This window comes from Narcine bancroftii, chromosome 8 (assembly GCF_036971445.1).
Source record: "Narcine bancroftii isolate sNarBan1 chromosome 8, sNarBan1.hap1, whole genome shotgun sequence".
Classification (NCBI taxonomy): Eukaryota; Metazoa; Chordata; class Chondrichthyes; order Torpediniformes; family Narcinidae; genus Narcine; species Narcine bancroftii.
In genome coordinates this window covers 140,273,652-140,290,871 of record NC_091476.1, presented here as the reverse complement: position 1 = coordinate 140,290,871, position 17,220 = coordinate 140,273,652, and the positions used below count along the sequence as shown (strand labels likewise).

Below are 17,220 nucleotides of genomic sequence, written 5' to 3'. Positions count from 1 at the left end.
TGTAAACCACGAGTCTCCTTAGTAACAGCGAAATTATGGCATCACAATCAAGGCGTATTTGTATCTGGTCAGTTTATTTTACTTTAATCACGCCCAGGATTGCTTTTTTTATATATATAATGTCCAATTTTAGAAATAATTTCGGAAGCCCAGAAACGTTGGTCAGATTGCGTGGAACTGGGTAAACTGAGGAATGTGATCTTGAAACTCGTTCGGAAAGTGGATGAGAAGCAATGGAAACCCTGCTCCTGTCGAAAGGGTACCACCTGGGGAAGACAATCGGCGAGGGAACCTATTCCAAGGTGAAGGAGGCTTACAGCAAACGCCTCCAGCGCAAAGTGGCCATTAAAATCATCAACCGACGGACAGCGCCCAAGGGTAAGAACTGCCCCCACCCCCACCCACCCACCCCCACCTCCAGGGATGTCATTCCCTGGGGCGAAGCCACGTTGTCTGTGACAGTTTCCGCCTCTGTCCTGCATCGTTGGCCATGGTCAGAGCGACCCCGTAAACTCCCTGCGCGCGCCATTCACACCACTGCCACCATCAAAACAGAACCGAGCAGAAAATCTTTCAACATCTGCAACGCTCATCGGGTCAGCCCGCGGTGGGAAAGACCTTCCCATCTTTAGTGCAGTGCGTCACGTTAACCATCCGATCTTGGACGATGACTTGAAACGTGTTCTACGGGCCCCTGGGGCTCACATCTGCAGCCGCACTCAGAGCAGTGATTAAAACCCCACAGAAATGCTGGAAGGACCCAGCCGGTCTCGCAGCGTCCACAGGAGGCAAAGATAGATTATCGACGCCGGAGCCTTTCTTCAAGGTATAAGCAACGACCAGGAAGGCATCAGAATAAAGACTGAAGACTGGCAGGGGGAGGAGTCCAGACCAGCAAAAAGGGCCAGAGAAGTCGATTTTAATGCCATCGGGTTGGAGGGTGTCCTGACAGAAGATGAGGTGTTGTTCCTCCAATTTGCCTGACAGTGCCTGAGACCATGGACAGACAGTAAGGGAATTTATCGGGCCATTGAAAATGGGTGGCCACGCTATTGCTCCACAAATCGCTCTCCCCCGTTCTGCGCCCAGTCTCTCCGCTGCAGAGGAGACCTCTCCCCCCTGCCATTCTTCCGTCTTTATTCTCACGGCATTCCGTTCTTTGCTTACACTTTGAAGGAGGGCTCAGACCCGAAACGTTATCTTTACCTTCAATGGGCACTGAGAGACCGGCTGAGTTCCTCGAGCATTTCTGTACTTTTTCTATTATCACAGCGTCTGCAGAACGATGGGAACCAGGTTTAAATCGAATTTCCCCTGGACTAAACGAAGGCACGGACACGGTGGGCTGATCATTCGGGCTACTAGGCACCGCGCCAACTGTTTTGGTGAATGTATTGGACTCCTCACAGATAAATTCCGCGAAAGGGCGAAATATCTCCACTGACCATTCCGTTCCTGTGCCCGGATCTGAGAGGTGCGCCTGATTTCTCGCGACTTCACTGCCGGCCTCTTGTGTCTTCCTCAGCCGCCTGGTGACCTGTGTTGCCTCTGCCCGCTGCACCGTCCGGTGGCCCCGGGAGACGGAGCTCTTATCCCAGCAATCACATGGACCAAACTAGGGATAGCGCCCAGCCAGATGACGGGCAGACCTTCTTCACCCAGCGACCGAGGAGAGATGATCAGTCAACGTGTCGGGTCGGCGTCAGGGACGAAGTAGAGAGAACCTATCCTTCCTCCCAGTTCAGTCTCCAGAAAGTGCGCCGCCCGTCACGTTGACTGACCATCTCTCTCTACCGGCGCTGCCCGACCGCCGAGTCCCTCCAGCACCTCGATTCCAACATCGGCAGTTCTGGTGGTCAGCGCCCGTCTGGTGTGTTCCATCATCGGGGAAGTTAGATTAACCGTCGTCTTAACGTTAGTGTTTCGCCGTTTTGCGGTCTGCAGTTGTCGGAAAGGGGCGGCTTTGCGTACATCCCCTCCGGACGGCGCTGGGCACGGAAAGGAATCCTTCTCGACTTAGTAGAGGGGGAAGCGGCGCGGGTTCACGGGTGCAGGTGAATCGAGAAGGGGGCAGGAGGGAAGAGCCAGAGGACCGAAGGTACACTTTTGATCAGCGGAAGGAAGAGGAGGGTGGGAGCCTGAGGAAGATGCAGGGGGTGGGGAGGAAAGGAGAAGAGGGAATGAGGCGCGAGAAATAAGGAGGTGTTTGAGGAGAGAAGAGGGAGATAACCGGAACCTGCAGGCGGTCAACGTATGCCCACAAAGCGTTTGGTCTCGCCGGTGGAAGGTTCCCCGAATGCATTCGACCAGCGTGTGAGCAGGGAGATCTTTGCACCGTCACCGCAGCTGAGTGCTGTGTGCAGCTCTGGTCACCACAGGGTTACGTTGAGTCGTTCTGAGATAGAGTGGTTCAATTCAGGGGGGAGACTCGAACATAGAACATCACAGCACAGCTCGGGGCAGTTTGTTTCCGTTTGAACGAAGGGACCTGATAAAGGTGCAGAACTTGCCGGGGCAAGAGAGAGAACATGGACTTCCCATGGTTGTGTCTTTAAACCCTCACATTTAAATGAGAGGGAGGAAGTTTAAAATGGATTCAGAGGGTGAGTGGAATGTGAAATGCATGTGGTGGTGCGGGGTGGGATGGGCGAGATGCAGAGGTTCACACTTTGACCACCCACCGAGGTGAGTGTTGGGGTCGCCAAGACAGGCTGCGGCCGAGCGCCGAGAAACAGCGCATGAGGAAAGTTCGGTACAAAGGACCCTGGGCGGAGTTTACATCCCATTGCCCCCCCTCCCCCCTCCACCGCAAAGGCTCCGGTGAACACCGCCGCACAGCCCGGCCCGCTGCCTGTCCTGTCCGACCCCTGCGCGTCCCGTCCATCCCGCTCTGTGTCCCACACGTGCGATGGAAGAGCAGAAGTAGGTCCGTCTGGTCGGCTCTGTCATTTAATCACGAGCTGATCCTCAGCCCCACTCCTCGGCCTTCTCCACGTAACCCTTGATGACCCGACTAATCAAATACCTGCCAACCTCTGCCTTCAATACACCCAACGACCTCGCTTCCTCTGCTGCTGTCGTCGCGTCCCCCGCCCCCTGTGCACAGAAGTGCCCCTGAGTTTTCCCGGGCGGCGAAGCGGCGCTTCAGGACCCCAAACTGCTTGCCACTCGTTCGAACGGAACATGCAGCTCAGTGCCGGCCATTCGGCCCGCGGCGCTGTGCTCTCCTGCAGCCACTCCATTACCCTGCATTCCTTATCTCTCCCGTTTCTAGATTTCATCCACAAATTTCTCCCTCGTGAGTTGCAAATAGTTCAACATCTGGATCACAAGAATATCGTCAAGGTTCACGAGATCTGGGAGACGGACGATGATAAGATCTGTATGGTGATGGAGCTGGCGGAGGGCGGGGATATCCTGGAGCACATCAAGAGGGAAGGACCCCTCCCGGAGGCTTTGGCCAAAACCCTGTTCCGCCAACTTGTTCACGCCATCCGCTACTGTCACGACTGCGGGATTGCCCACAGAGACCTCAAGTGTGAGAATACTCTCCTGGATAAAAACTTCAATGTGAAGCTGGCAGACTTCGGCTTCGCCAAGCACTTGGGCAGCGGCGCGGCGGAGCTGAGCACGACTTTCTGCGGGAGCACAGCGTACGCGGCGCCCGAGGTTCTGCAGGGAGTCCCGCACCAGAGCGTCAAGAGCGACATTTGGAGCATGGGGATCGTCCTCTACATCATCCTGTGCGGACACCTGCCCTTCGACGACGCTAACATCCCCAAGATGCTGTGGCTCCAACAGAACGGGTTGGTTTTCCCGCAGCAGCTGTTGCTGAGTCGGGAGTGTCGAGATCTGGTGGGCAGGTTGCTGGAACCCGACTCCAACCTGAGACCTCTGATCCAGGAGGTCTGCTTCCATCCCTGGTTAGCAGACACCTAATAAAGATGCACTTCAAAGTGGTGGTTCACATTGTTGCAGGTAGATTCGGAGTGCACGGTGTCCCAGCGCAGAGTGTTGCAGGAACAGACGGTTGCGGGCACAGTTATCGCTCTGTTACTGTCACTGACATACAGTTTAACGGTATCGCGCTCAGCTTCAGTGAAGGATTCCGTCAGGTGCGAGTTGTCATTGGGGTTGCCAGCGACTGGGTGGAAACCGTCTGTATGTTTCGGGGAGAACCCCGAGACAGTGCGAGCTCCGAGGAACTCCAGGCGGGACCCGGGGCGCAGGGTCTGTGAAGTTCCTTCAGCTGCTAATAGCGGGGCAGAGGACTTCAAAATACTCGAGTTTATTTGTTGAGACTTTGCAGTGGAAGGACTGACTGGGCGTCTGTTTGACGGAGTTCTACAGCACTGAAACAGGCCCTCCGGCCCATTTTGTCTATGCCCACCAAGTTAGTCGCACTTGCCTGCGTTTTGACCATCTCCATTTGAACCGCCGAGAAACACAACATCAGACGCTGGAAGATCTCGGCAGGCCAAACAGAATCCACGGGGAGAGACGATCAATCAACGTTTCGGGTCGGGATTCCTCATACATCTAAACAGTTGACGATTTCCGACAATGGATGCCGACTCCCTTCTATCTTTCGTTGTTCCCGGCCACTCCTTTCCGATCCCTGCACCTGTCTAAAAGTTTCTAATAGACCCCGCCTCTCTTTGGCAGCTGGTCCCACACACCCAGCGTCCTGGGCGTATAGAAGGTGCCTTTCAGGTCTTCTTTCAATCTTCCCCTTCTCACCTTAAACTGGTTTCGAGTTTTAAATCCCCTTCTCCGGAAAAATACTGTGACTATTGATCTTATCTATACACCTCATAGTTTTATAAATTTCCATAAGGTCTCCTCTTAGCTTCCTACTCTCTGGGGAAAATCCCAGCCTTTTCAGTTTATAATTCAAGCCACCAGTCGCAAGAACATCCCGGTGGAGTTTCTCCGCCCTTTCCACCTCAGGAAGATCCTTCCTCGTGCTATGCTCCAAGTAGGGTGTTGCCATGCATGTACCATGATCTCCGTGCTCCTATTCTCTGTGCCCTGACTGAAGGCAAGCATTTCAAATACTTTCACCGTCTACCAGTGTCGCCACTTTCATGGACCTGTCTCTCTGTTTCATATCACAGGTGCCTGAAATCCTACTGTGAGAGAGGGTCCAACGCAGGATGAAATGTTCCAGGCTGGGTGCCTGGTCATACATAGGGTGGGAGAGGGTCCAAACATAATTGGCAGGTGTGAGTACCAGATGTTTTAGTTATTACACACTGCAAGGTTGAACTGGAGTGGCACACGGTGCGTGGTAACATAGCCCGGCCCAGGGACGTTCATCGCAGGCGGGGCCCCGAGTCAAGTGCGATGTAAGCGTGAGCACCGTGCGCCGCCGCAGCCGAATGCCAAGACGACAGGCTGACGCCGTGTGCAGATTTACGGGGTGTGTCGTGAGATCACCGGGTCTCCGAGTTTGTGCTCAGGGTTGAACTCAATGATCAGATGCTCCACTTCAGTTGGATAGCATGGAAACAGGCCATTCAGTCCAAGACCATGCTCGTGGCTATGCAACGACTCACTGCTTCACGTAGGCAAAGACTCGTTTAAGAACTCTTAACTTGTACATTATTTATTATTGGTTTTTATTCTGTACTGCACTGTTTTAATTTAGCCATACACCACGAGCCCGTGCCGCCCAATTACACCCAGTTGACCTACACTCTCGGTACGTTTCCAACGGTGGAGGGGTGGGGGGTACCATGCAGGCACTGGGAGAACGTACAAACTCCTGAGAGACAGCGCTGGATTCGAACCTGGGACGTTGGTGCTGGACACTTTCAATTTCTTTGTTTGCACCTCTCTCCTTTGTATATGTATCATTTTCTTGAGTCTTTTTTTTGCACAACAGACAAATAGAAATTCCGCCTGGTCCCCAGGAAAAAGAATCTCAAGGCTGTATGTGATGGCGATGTACTCTGACAATAAACTTGAAAGCAGCAAGGCGGTGAAAGATGAGCCATTACATTCCCCACACAAAGTGGACATGAATGAGCAGCCTCTCTGAGCTACAACCTGGGTTGCAGCTGCCCCTCCTCACCCTACTGAAAACCAACACGTTTCTCTTCTCCCAGTTCTGAGTCCCACACCTGACACATAGAATGCCCTGCTTTCCTGCCTGGAGCTGTTCCGGATGTCCATCATGTGGATTTTTGTGATGGGGTGCTAGTCCAGAGAAACATCCAGTAGGACCTAGTACTCAGACTGTGTTCACCAACCACCACCACATCTCCTTGTGTTTGTGAAGGAATTGATGCGCTGCAGATCCAGAGCAGATGAGGTCAAACCACCCAGATGGCAGACATCAGATTAGCAGTACATGGAAGAGGTGTGGAGGGCAACAAGCTGGGGAGGTGGTTTGGGAGGATTAGGGATTCTGAAGCCAGACTGGACGAGATAACACACCAAAGAAATGCTCATCATGAGCTTGTGCCCTTCTAACTTCACGTTGTCTAGGAACTTAAATACTCCTCCCAGGCATTAATGCGTGGGGCTGCAAGTGATGGTTTCAGTTCAGGAATGAAACCGAACTGAAGTAGCATCAATGAGAGAACAGTGATTGGATTTAACTGCTATGGAATAGGGAACAGATAAAATGTCATTGAAAATTTCCCAACCAGTGCTGAATTTGATTGGATTTAACACTGCTATGGAATAGGGAACAGATAAAATGCCAAACCAGGGTTCGGTAGTTTTACTAGATTAAGTGAATCTTAACTGAGGTATATAATTTCATATACTCTTAACTCACCCAGGAGAAATGGATGTAGCCTGGTAGGGGAGCTCCGTCTAGATTTGAAAGATTGGAGAAATATAAATACTTGACTGCCTATAAACCACTGCAAAACATTTTTCACATCTGCCACCTTTTTCAAATCAATCATTTTCAAACTGATCTACTTGAGCAAGATCTCCTCCAACTTCACCCAAAGAGCAATCCTCAAAAGCAATCCTCCAAAAGCAATCCTCAAATAAGAAAATCAGAAGGAAGAACAAACAGAATCCTGCTTTGGCAATTGAAGCCATTCCAGAAAGGAACAGTTAGTGCCGTAGGTGATCATTGGGCTGTATAATGATCTTCAGTGGGTGATTTTGCTCGTAACTACTACATTTGAACACCAACATCTCAAAATATTGAAAAATATTACCACAGTGCTGTACATACATCATATAAAACAACTTGCAGAGTAGCTTCAATGTTTGGTTTATTTTCCACTGGTTCCAAGATAACTAGTAAGAAATTGACATTGAGATTCTAGATTTGTAAACAAAAATCAAACATTACATTTAGTGCATAATGTTCACAAAGACTAATGATTCTCAAGAAATGCTAATCAAATTGAAAGGCAAGCCTGCAATGTACTGAGACAATTACTGCTGACAACTTATGGACGGGCCGGAGGGGGGCGGGGGGCAGTGGAGGAGAGGAAGAAGAGAGACTGAAGTTTCTGGAATCTGAAACAAGGATAGGTTACATCTCTGGGTAGAGAAACAGAGTCAGTTTCAGCTTGATTACCTTTAATTAGAGCATTATTAAACATTAACTGTTTCTCTTGCAAGGATTCCTTTGTGTTTGCTTTTTAATTGTAAAATGTTAATGTATGGAAAATCTACCTTCCCCATCACACACATCTGCAATATTCCCTGTTGCCCCCTTCAAGATGATGCAGTATCATTTAATGTAAAAACAAACTATAAGCATTCTGACACCAGGCTGGAGGGAAACAAAATCCCAAAGAATAAGAAATATGAAAAGTCATGCCAAGGAACAATGTAAAGCACACAATATTCACAAATCTCAACCATTCTCCTCAGCTGTGTGTGACCTCATCGGACTCTGTGCCCCTTACTTTTCAAGAGCTTCGCAGTAGTTTCTTAGGGAAGAACCAAAGACATGTATTTGAATTTGTTTGAAATGCATTTTAAAAATAACAGTTGAAGTGTCACATGCAAAGGTGACTGGGATTAGCCCAGAATGAATGGAGGAGATGATCTGAAGATTTTGTTTCATGCTATACAGCTCTGCTTGAAACGGACTCTGGAACTCTAATGTGAGAAGGCATTTGAGACTTGTTTGATCTCAGTCACAGTAGATGCACTTTCCAAGTACAAAATACCATCTGCAAAAATCCTCAAGCATGTTTTTTTTTGTTTAAATTATTGAGTGCTACACACATGCAGAAGAAACATTGTTCTCAAACAGCTCCCTTGAAGGAAAGGTCTAATTGCTGCCAAATTCTTCATCGTACATAGTGCATTACAACAAGGTTTTGATTTTCACATTCCTCATATTCCAAGGGCAGCATGGTTGGCTAGCAGTTAGAACAACACTGTTACAGCGCCCATGATCAGAGCTGGGGCTCAAAACCTGCGCTCTAAGGAGTTTGTACGTTCTCCCCGTGTCTGTGTGGGTTTTCTCCGGGGACTCCAGTTTCCTCCCACTATTTGAAACGTACCAGGAGTCGTAGGTTAATTAGGTGCAAATGGGAGGCATGGGCTTGTGGGCTGAAATGGCCTGTTACCATGCCGTATGTCTACATTTAAATTTTAAAGTCTTACATCAAATCTTTCCAACAGAACTTGCTCCTGGTTGGTGTAGACTAGGTTCCCTAAAGCCCAGCAATAATGTAGGTTGTGAAGCATGTGTCAGTGTGGATCAGCCCCTAAATAATACTCTACAAATTGAGCCTCTGGAACTTCAGCCTAGAGTCCAGTATTACAACCTTTCCCAGTTTAAGTTTGGAATCTTCCTTTAATTTAAAAAAAAATCTTTATAAATTTTACTGAAAAAATTCTTTATCATAAACAAAACTGGTTATTAAATAAATAAAAGTACACAGCAAGCAGCATCTGTCAAATATTCTTGGCTCAAGTGATCGGAGGTATCTTGTGACAAATGGTACCTGGCCATGAGTATTTCTAGCATTTAGAATTTCGTTTCTAACTTACAGAATGCAGTATTCCACTTCTTTTAAAAGAAATCCATCTGCTTTGCTTTTTTCCCATTCAAATTTCAACCAGAGTTTGCATGTTCCTGTCATGATAAAAGGCAAAGTTAAACAATCATAAGGAACCTTGGTTTTCAAAATTTAAGATCTAGTTAAGAGGAGAGAGCAGGTATACAGCAGGTATAGGAACACAGAGCAAATGAGGCACATATGAGGAGTATAATAATGCAGGTAAATACTTAAGAGGGAAATCAGGAAGGCTAAAAGACACAAGTTGCTTTGACAGACAATGTGAAGGAAAATCCTAAAGGTTTCTACTAGTATATTAAGAGCAAAAGGATGATAAAGGACAAAATTAGTTCTCTTGGAGATCAGAGTGGTCAGCTATATATGGAGCCAGAAGAGACGGGAGAGATTTTTTTGCATCTGAATTCATTTAGGAAACTGTCAGAATCTATGGAAGTGAGGCAAACAAGCAGTAAGTTCATGGAACCTATACAGATTAAAGCAGAGGAAGTGATGATTCCACACACCCAGAATATTCCCAGCACCGTCTGCCCTACAGTGATGCTGCATGTCTTAAAGTAAATAAGAGTGGATAAGTCCCTAGGGCCTGACAAGGTATTCCCTTGGACCTTGAAAGAGGCTAGTGCAAAACAGCAGGGGCTCTGGCAAATGTATTTAAAACGTCTTTAGCCACAGGTGACACGTGGAGGATTGGAGGATAGTTAATGTTCTGTTATTTGAAAAATGAACCCAGGAAATTATAGGCAAGTGAGCCTGACACGTTATTGAAAGGTGTCCAAGTGATCACATATTCAAGTATTTAGATAGTTAGGGCATGATTAGACATAGTCAACATGATAGGTCGTGTTTAACAAACCTTGTAGACCATTTAATTTAATTTAGACATACAGCCCAGTAACATGCCCTTCCAGCCCACAAGCCTGTGCCACCCAATTACACTCAAATTACCTACAACCACACCCCCCCACCCCCCACCACCCCCCCCCCCCCAGGTATGTTTTGATCATTGAGAGGAAAACTGAGCAACTGGAAGAAACCAAAGCAGACATGGAAAAAACATACAGAAACCTTATAGGTAGCATCGGATTCGAACCCGTGTCACTGGTGCAGTAACAGCGTTGTGCTAACCGTGCTGCTTTCAAGGTTACCAGGTAAGTTGATGAAGGAAATGCTGTGGATGTTGATTACATGGACTTTAATAAGGCCTATGACAAGGTCCCACATAGGAGGTTCAGTCACTCAGTATTCATGGTGAGGTAGTAAACTAGATTCGACACTGGCGTTATGAGAGAAGCCAGAGAGTGTAGTGGATGATTGCCTCTCTGATTGGTGTGCCTCAGGGATTGGTGCTGGGACCATTGTTGTTTGTCATCTATATCAATGATCTGGATGAAAATTTGGTAAATTGGACCAGCAAGTTTGCAGATGATACAAAGATTGGAGATGCAATGAATAGCAAGAAAGGCTTTCAAAGCTTGCAGAGGGATCTGGACCAGCTGGAAAAAAAGGACTGAAAATGGCAGATGGAATTTAATGCAGACAAGTGTGAGGTGTTGCATTTTGGAAGGACAAACAAGGAAGGATGTAAACAATAAATGGTAGGATACTGAGGACTTCAGTAAAACAGAGGGATCTGGGAATACAGATACATAATTTTGTGAAAGGCATTACAGGTGGATAGGGTTGTAAAGAGAGCTTTTGGAACATTGGCCTTCATAAATCAGTATTGCGTATAGGAGCTGGGATGTTATGGTAAAATTGTATAAGACATTGATGAGGCCAAATTTGGAGTACTTTGTGCAGTTTTGGTCATTTAACTACAGGAAAGATATCAAGATAGAAAGAGTGCAGAGATGTTGCCCGGACTTCAGAAACTGAGTTACAGGGAAAGGTTAAACACGTTAGGTCTTCACAGGAGTATAGAAGAATGAAGGGGGATTTGACAGAGGTATACAACATTATGAAAGGCATGAGAGTAAATGCAAGTAGGCTTTTTTCCACTGAGGGTAGGCAAGATACAAACCAGATAAATTGGATTAAGGGTGAAAGGTGAGATGTTTAGGGGGAACATTCAGTGGAGATTTCTTCAGAGTGGTGGGAGTGTGCGATCTGCCAGCTGAAGTGGTGAACATGGGATCAATTTTAACATTTAAGAAAAATTTGGGCAGATATATGGATGGGAGGAGTATGGAGTTCTATGAATGGGGTGCAGGTCAGTGGGACTAGCCAGAATAATAATTCAGCATAGACTAGAAGGGCCAAAGGGGCCTGTTTCTGTGCTATAGTGTTATATGGTTCACAGATGGCAACTCAATTGTACATCCAGAAACAGTGATTATGGCACTTTTAAGTAGCAAAGGCCACAACCAGTTATAAAAACAAACTGCAGAGATACCTGAAATTAAGATAGAACACAAAAACAGCAAGTTCCATGGATGGTGAAACAGAGAATGTTAATCCCGGAAGGTCCTGGATGTAAAACATCAACTGTTTCTGTCCACAGACACCGTCTAATCTGCTGTGAAGCCAGTATTTTTTTATATTTCAGACTATTAGTGCTTAAGTTTTGGAGTGTAGGCTCTTAAATTTTAAAAAAACACAAGGGACTGCTGCACTTCTGTTTTATTTTATAATTTTCTCTACAGGAGCAACCTGTCACAACACCACACCCAATGAGAAGGCAACTTAAGATTATAAATTTCAGATCCCTTCTCCCGCTTGCTTCATGCTTGGATAACTACATCGATGGGACAAGAAGATGCCTTGCAATTTCTAATTTTTCTCCAAACCATTGCCTCCAAATAAGGCTGAATTGTAATTTGAGGGTACTGAAAAAACACCATCTAAATCTCTGTACACCATACACCACCAGCACGTGGCTTTATAAGAGTTTATAAGAGTTTCACAGAACTGATTCAATATTTACCATCCAAAACTTAAGAGGAAAATTTGTATAGGGATATGAATAGCTACAAGAACTTGATTTTTTTTTAAAGTGTGAACTCAGTATTTACCAACAGATCAAGCAAACCATTTTTATCTTTATTTTGGGAAAACTCCCGTTTTTGAAGTATTTGCATATTGCTACTCAAAATGGAGAAATTTCCCATCAGCACTTTGCTGATATTGTTTTATTAAAAAAAGTGCTTAAACAGAGAATGCATTAGTGAATTGACATGTATAATTTACTTTTCATTAGGTGCAAGTGCAAATCTGTAAAAGATCTAAGGGAATTTGAATTACAAAACTAATGGTTTCCCATATCTCAAAGCTAGAAAATGCATGTATAATTTAAAATATATATTGCACAACCAACCAGCTGTTAATTACGAGGGAATATCATTAGAAATGTCTCTCACCGAATAGAACTTTAGTCATATAATTATAAACCATGCTCAGAGTTCTCTGGAATTACATGCTAAGAACCTTGTTTATGATACAATAGCATGCAGTATAAAAGGTGTTACACAAGCTTATTGAAGCAATGGCATACAATACCTGTATATACACTACGGGCTAAGAATATAAACACCATATTCATTACATCAGAAAAAAAAAATTAGAGAAATTAGCTGAAAAAGCAATGTCCAATTGCATTTTATTCCCAATCTTCCCAATCTTCATCCTCCAGCTGAAAAAAAACAGGCACTTTAAATTAGAAATGACCAAGCAAAATACGTTCACAAATTTGAACTGTTAGAATACAATTAAAATCATTAAGACCACAAGCCATAGGAGAGGAATTGGGGCATTCCACCCAACAAATATGCCCCACCATTCCATTATGGCTGATTAACTATTCTATCCAACCCCATCCTCCTGCCTTCTCCCTATCACCCTTGATTCCCTTCCTGATCAAGAACGTATCTATCTCCATCTTAAATATCCCCAATGACCAGGCCTCCAGTCGACTGCAGCAATGAATTCCACAGATTCATTACCCTCATCTCTCTTCTAAAGGGGCGTTTTTGTATTCTGAGGCTGTGACCTCTGGTCCCAAACTCCCCCATCATAGAAAACATTTCTCTAATGAGGCCTTTCAGTATTTGATAGGTTTCAATGAGACTCCCCCTCATACTTTTAAACTCTACTGAATAAAATTTCAGAGCCTTGATATGAAAACCCTTTTATTCTGGGATCATCTTTGTAAATCTCCTCTGGACCCTCTCTAATGCCAACACATACTTCCTTTACTCGAAAGGCCGACATGGCCTGTTTCCGCTCTGAAAATGGTTATATGGTTATATAGATATGGAGCTCAAAACTGCTCACGATATTCCAGTGTGGCCTTACAAAGACTCAACATCACAACCCTGATTTTATATTCTATCCCTCCCAAAATGAATTCTAGTACAGGGACACAGTCTAAAATCTGAAAACAAAGTCGTAAAACATCACACCAGTAATTGAATCAATTTTTAAAACTCTTTCGTGGATGCAACTGCAAGGAAGACATTTGTCAGGGCAAGGTGTAAACATTTCACACCTTTGTTATCAAGCAATCAGTGGGCAGTGATTGCTTGATAAACAAAGTGTGAAATGTTACTGGAGGTGGGTGGGAGAGTGAAGCTGACATATTACTCATGCAGGCTTGAGTGTTTAGCTACCCTCTTGGTAGCTTAATGGTCAACTGTCCACTTCAAAAAATGTCAGTATTTCAACAAAACAAAAACCACGAATAACCAGATCTGTAATCAAAATGTAGCAGAATAAACAAGAGGATATGACCATGCCACCTAGAGCAGGAGGAACCACTCACAAGCCCACATGGCTAATCTGCCTGTAACAGGTCCACATCCCCACCTACCCCAAGTCATCCTTCAGTCCTTGCTTTTCAAGCACTTCACCACTACCTTCCAAATATTGACATACTCTGCTTCACTAGCCTATGCGGAAGAGTTGCCAAAAGCTGTGGGGATATGGCTTACACAAGCTTGGCACATGGGAGAGAATGTCAGAGGAAATTCAGGAAATAACAAAACAAAATCTCATCTCAGAGCAATTCAAGTGCTAATCTAGATCACATGCACCTCAGTGATCCAGCTTCAACCATTTTCTCCCATAATACAGGATATGATACTTGCATTTTCAAGAGTATATATGGGGTTGGGACTTGGATCAGCCATGATCTTACTAAACACCTGATCAGTATCTGGTTCTCCTGACCCCAAGCAGTACTTGCCCATAACTAGCACCCAGCCCTTACCCAACTTGCACTCAATACCCAGGCAGCGCCCCTACTCAAACTCTCCTCAATCACCAGGCAGCCACCTTGTCCAATCTGAACCCAATCCTCAGGCAGCACCCTGTCAAACCTGTCCTCAATGACCAGGGAGCAACCCTGTCCAATCAAGACCCAACCCCCATGTAGTGCCCCTGCCCAACCTGTCCTCAGTAACCAGGCAGGGCCCTGCCCAATCCATAACCATTTCTTTGGACTGATGTTCATCTATTACTTGGGGTTTTTCTTCAGCTAACCTTAAAAGTAATTAGCCTTTTACAATCATTTCTTCACACGTAGTTTTCAAGATATGGGTAAAAACACAAGGAAGCGTTGCTGGTATAAACAGCATGGCATTACAACACATCGAGGGGGAGTACATGGGGATGCACTGCCACTGCCATACTGCAGGAAGCTTGGCAGCCAAAGTCAGCAGAGCGACATCCTAGCACTACACAGAACCAGCAGAGAGAGTCAGAACAGGCAGGCAGGGCATTGATAAAACACAAAGGTAGATTTTAAAAACACAGAGGTGGATTTTAAAAATGCGGAAATCCATGGAAACGTGAAAAATTCAGGATGTGATACCTGAATTTACAAGAGTATATATGGAGTTGGGACTTGGATCAGTCACCTGATCAGGCTCAAAGGGCTAAAAGTGGCATCCTGTTCTCGTTCTTAGCTCAAGAAAAGCAGTGGCAGACAAGTCTCACAGTAATATTTACATTCACAGCATTTACTGTACCTGCTCTGTCACGTCCACCTGGGAGAGTGCTAACTGAACTTCTTCCTCAGTCATATCCAGATCAAAGTCTTTTTCCCAGTCTTCACTGATGTCTGTGCTAGACCCTGAAATAAATAATCATTTGGATTGAAAGCAGTCAAAATTCTGAAACTAGGGCTTCTTTTAAAGAAAATTACCATGATAAACAATGGGGGAGAAAAATCATATGCAAAACTCCAAACCTCCTCAATAACGCTTTTAAATATTTTCTTGAATTAGATGAGCTTTTAATATTCCATTGTCCAAATATTCAGTCTTAATTTCTGCTATTTCTCTGCCAAGTTCCCCGTCTTCCTTCTTTAAATTGCTGAATTCCTCATGGGTGTGGCTCCACAGGCATAAACCAACATACATTACCTCACACAACTGATCCCGGACAGTGTCTGTAGTTTCTCTGCCCACGGGTCATTTTGGGATTGAGTCAATTGGTCACAGAGTCATGACAAATGGAAACAAGCCATTCAGTCCACCACACCCACATCATCCAATGGATGTATTAATCCTATCCCACAGCACCTGGCCCACAGACTTTATGAGTGGACAATTCAAGGGCTCATCTTCACACTACTCAAATACTGTCAAACACTCTCCTTCGAGTATTTTAATCAGGTACTTATCACTCTCTGGGATTAAAATAGGTCCCCAAGATCCCCTTTAAATAGTTTACCGCTTACACGAAGCCTCTAGTTTTAGTTACCCCAGTATGGAAACTAAAAACCCTGCAATCTACTCCAACTCTACCTCTCAATAATGCTCCCTCTTAATCTCATCCACTTCAAGGAAAAGAGACCAGTCTCTCAAGACTCTCTTCAGACTGAATCACAACATCCTAGTGAATCCCTCTGCTCTGTCTCAGCATGTTCATATCTTTCCTCAATGTAGTGATCAGACTGCATGCAGTACTCTGCATGAGGCCTCACCAGCATAACCACCCTGCTCTGTATTCACTGCCACAACTAATGAAAGACAGTATTTCAATACACTGTCACCAAAGTTCCTGTTCCTCATACACCCAAGGACCAATGCCCCGCCTCAAAAAATTGCATCACCTCACATGCATCCACATACCCTCCCTCTGCCATTTCTTAGCCCATTTCAGCAAGACTTGAAGTCAGACTACCTATCAATTCCATTAATCTTCATCATCAACAAAGTGATTGCTCACGTTCCCTATATCCACATCCAAATCATTCGTGTTTCATTGCAAACAGCATGTATTTCAGCACAGATCTGTGTGAAACATCATTAATCACATGCAAGCAAATCACTTAATCACATCAGCAACTTCTATCAGGCACACCAATTTTGGTTCTAATTTATCAATGTATCCTGAATTTAATTTCCCAAGTTGCCCTGAATCTCACCATGGGTTTAACCTTTTGGACTAGTCCTCTCTAAATATCCATCAATGCAGCCTAATAACCAAGGACATCAACAGTTAGATCACCAGCTGTGAGAACCCTCCCATTTTCCTGTCACCAACTCAAGTGTGCCAACATTAGCTCTAGGGTCAAACTTTATTCACAAGGTAGTCAAATGAGAATGTGAAACTATTTTTTTTTCTTTCTTGTTGCTTTAACCATAGCATATAACTCTGGTAACTAGTCAATTGGGATAATGTTCCAATTTGGCCTTAATCTCATGCACATCTTCCTGAAATCCTTGTTAACCACACCATTCTGGACCTAGGAGCAAGAGGAAATCCATCTTTTCAATCATCTAGGGTCGAATGGGATTCTGAGAAGAGTGAACAGTGGGAGGTGGGAAACAAATATTAAAAATAAAAATCCCAGTTTCCCTGCATAATTCCCAGTTGTGCAACAGTGACATTTTGCAAGGATTCCTTCCCCAATGAACAAAAAAAGCACATTCACATTATGCTTCAGCCATCCACTCCAAGTTACTATCAACATCAGTGAGGCCACAATTCACTGGTTGCTGCAAATGCCAAAGAGCACAGCAACAGCCTTTCAGCCCACCATGTCATGCTGACCTTAGTAATCCCATTTATAAAACCTGGTCCATAGCCTTCTGCAGCTTGGCCATTCAAGTGCTTCTCCAAATATGTTGATTCTCCAAGCACACTGTTGATTGCAATCCTTCCCAAAGTGATTATTTTCCCTCAGATTCTCGCTGACATTCTGATTTCTCACCTTAAACCTCTGATGTTAAACGTCTGGTTATACGGCAAGTTTTATCACTAC

At 45.1% G+C, this 17,220-nt stretch overlaps 2 protein-coding genes across 6 annotated transcripts in view; one reads left to right on the top strand and one right to left on the bottom strand.

The window, feature by feature from the left end:
* Positions 1-72: 72 nt before the first annotated feature.
* Positions 73-3,956, top strand: LOC138741263 (testis-specific serine/threonine-protein kinase 3-like). Of its 2 annotated transcripts, none has more exons than XM_069895058.1 (2): positions 73-378; positions 3,275-3,956. In XM_069895058.1, exons 1-2 carry the CDS (start codon positions 234-236, stop codon positions 3,937-3,939), a joined length of 810 nt encoding a protein of 269 aa, XP_069751159.1. In that variant the 5' UTR covers positions 73-233; the 3' UTR covers positions 3,940-3,956. The 2 variants fall into 2 exon arrangements, with proteins under 2 accessions (XP_069751159.1, XP_069751160.1); XM_069895059.1 differs by lacking the exon at positions 73-378 and adding an exon at positions 2,290-2,603.
* A 7,661-nt stretch (positions 3,957-11,617) lies between these two features.
* The window catches only part of bsdc1 (BSD domain containing 1), a 40,557-nt gene continuing 34,954 nt past the window's right edge, over positions 11,618-17,220 (bottom strand). For 3 of the 4 annotated variants that reach the window (XM_069895054.1, XM_069895056.1, XM_069895055.1), the window contains 2 exons: positions 14,978-15,081; positions 12,580-12,642 (listed from right to left, as the gene is read on the bottom strand). In XM_069895054.1, the coding sequence (XP_069751155.1) occupies positions 12,610-12,642; positions 14,978-15,081 (137 nt within the window). In that variant the 3' untranslated portion in view covers positions 12,580-12,609. Of the gene's footprint in view, positions 12,643-14,977; positions 15,082-17,220 lie in introns of all 4 variants that reach the window. The other variant, XM_069895053.1, reaches the window with a different exon arrangement.

Excerpts from the sequence above, each read along its gene's own strand:
- LOC138741263 (XM_069895058.1), top strand. The coding sequence starts at position 234 with ATGGAAACCCTGCTCCTGTCGAAAGGGTACCACCTGGGGAAGACAATC. Across the intron at positions 379-3,274 it reads CCGACGGACAGCGCCCAAGG|ATTTCATCCACAAATTTCTC; the intron begins GTAAGAACTGCC and ends TCCCGTTTCTAG.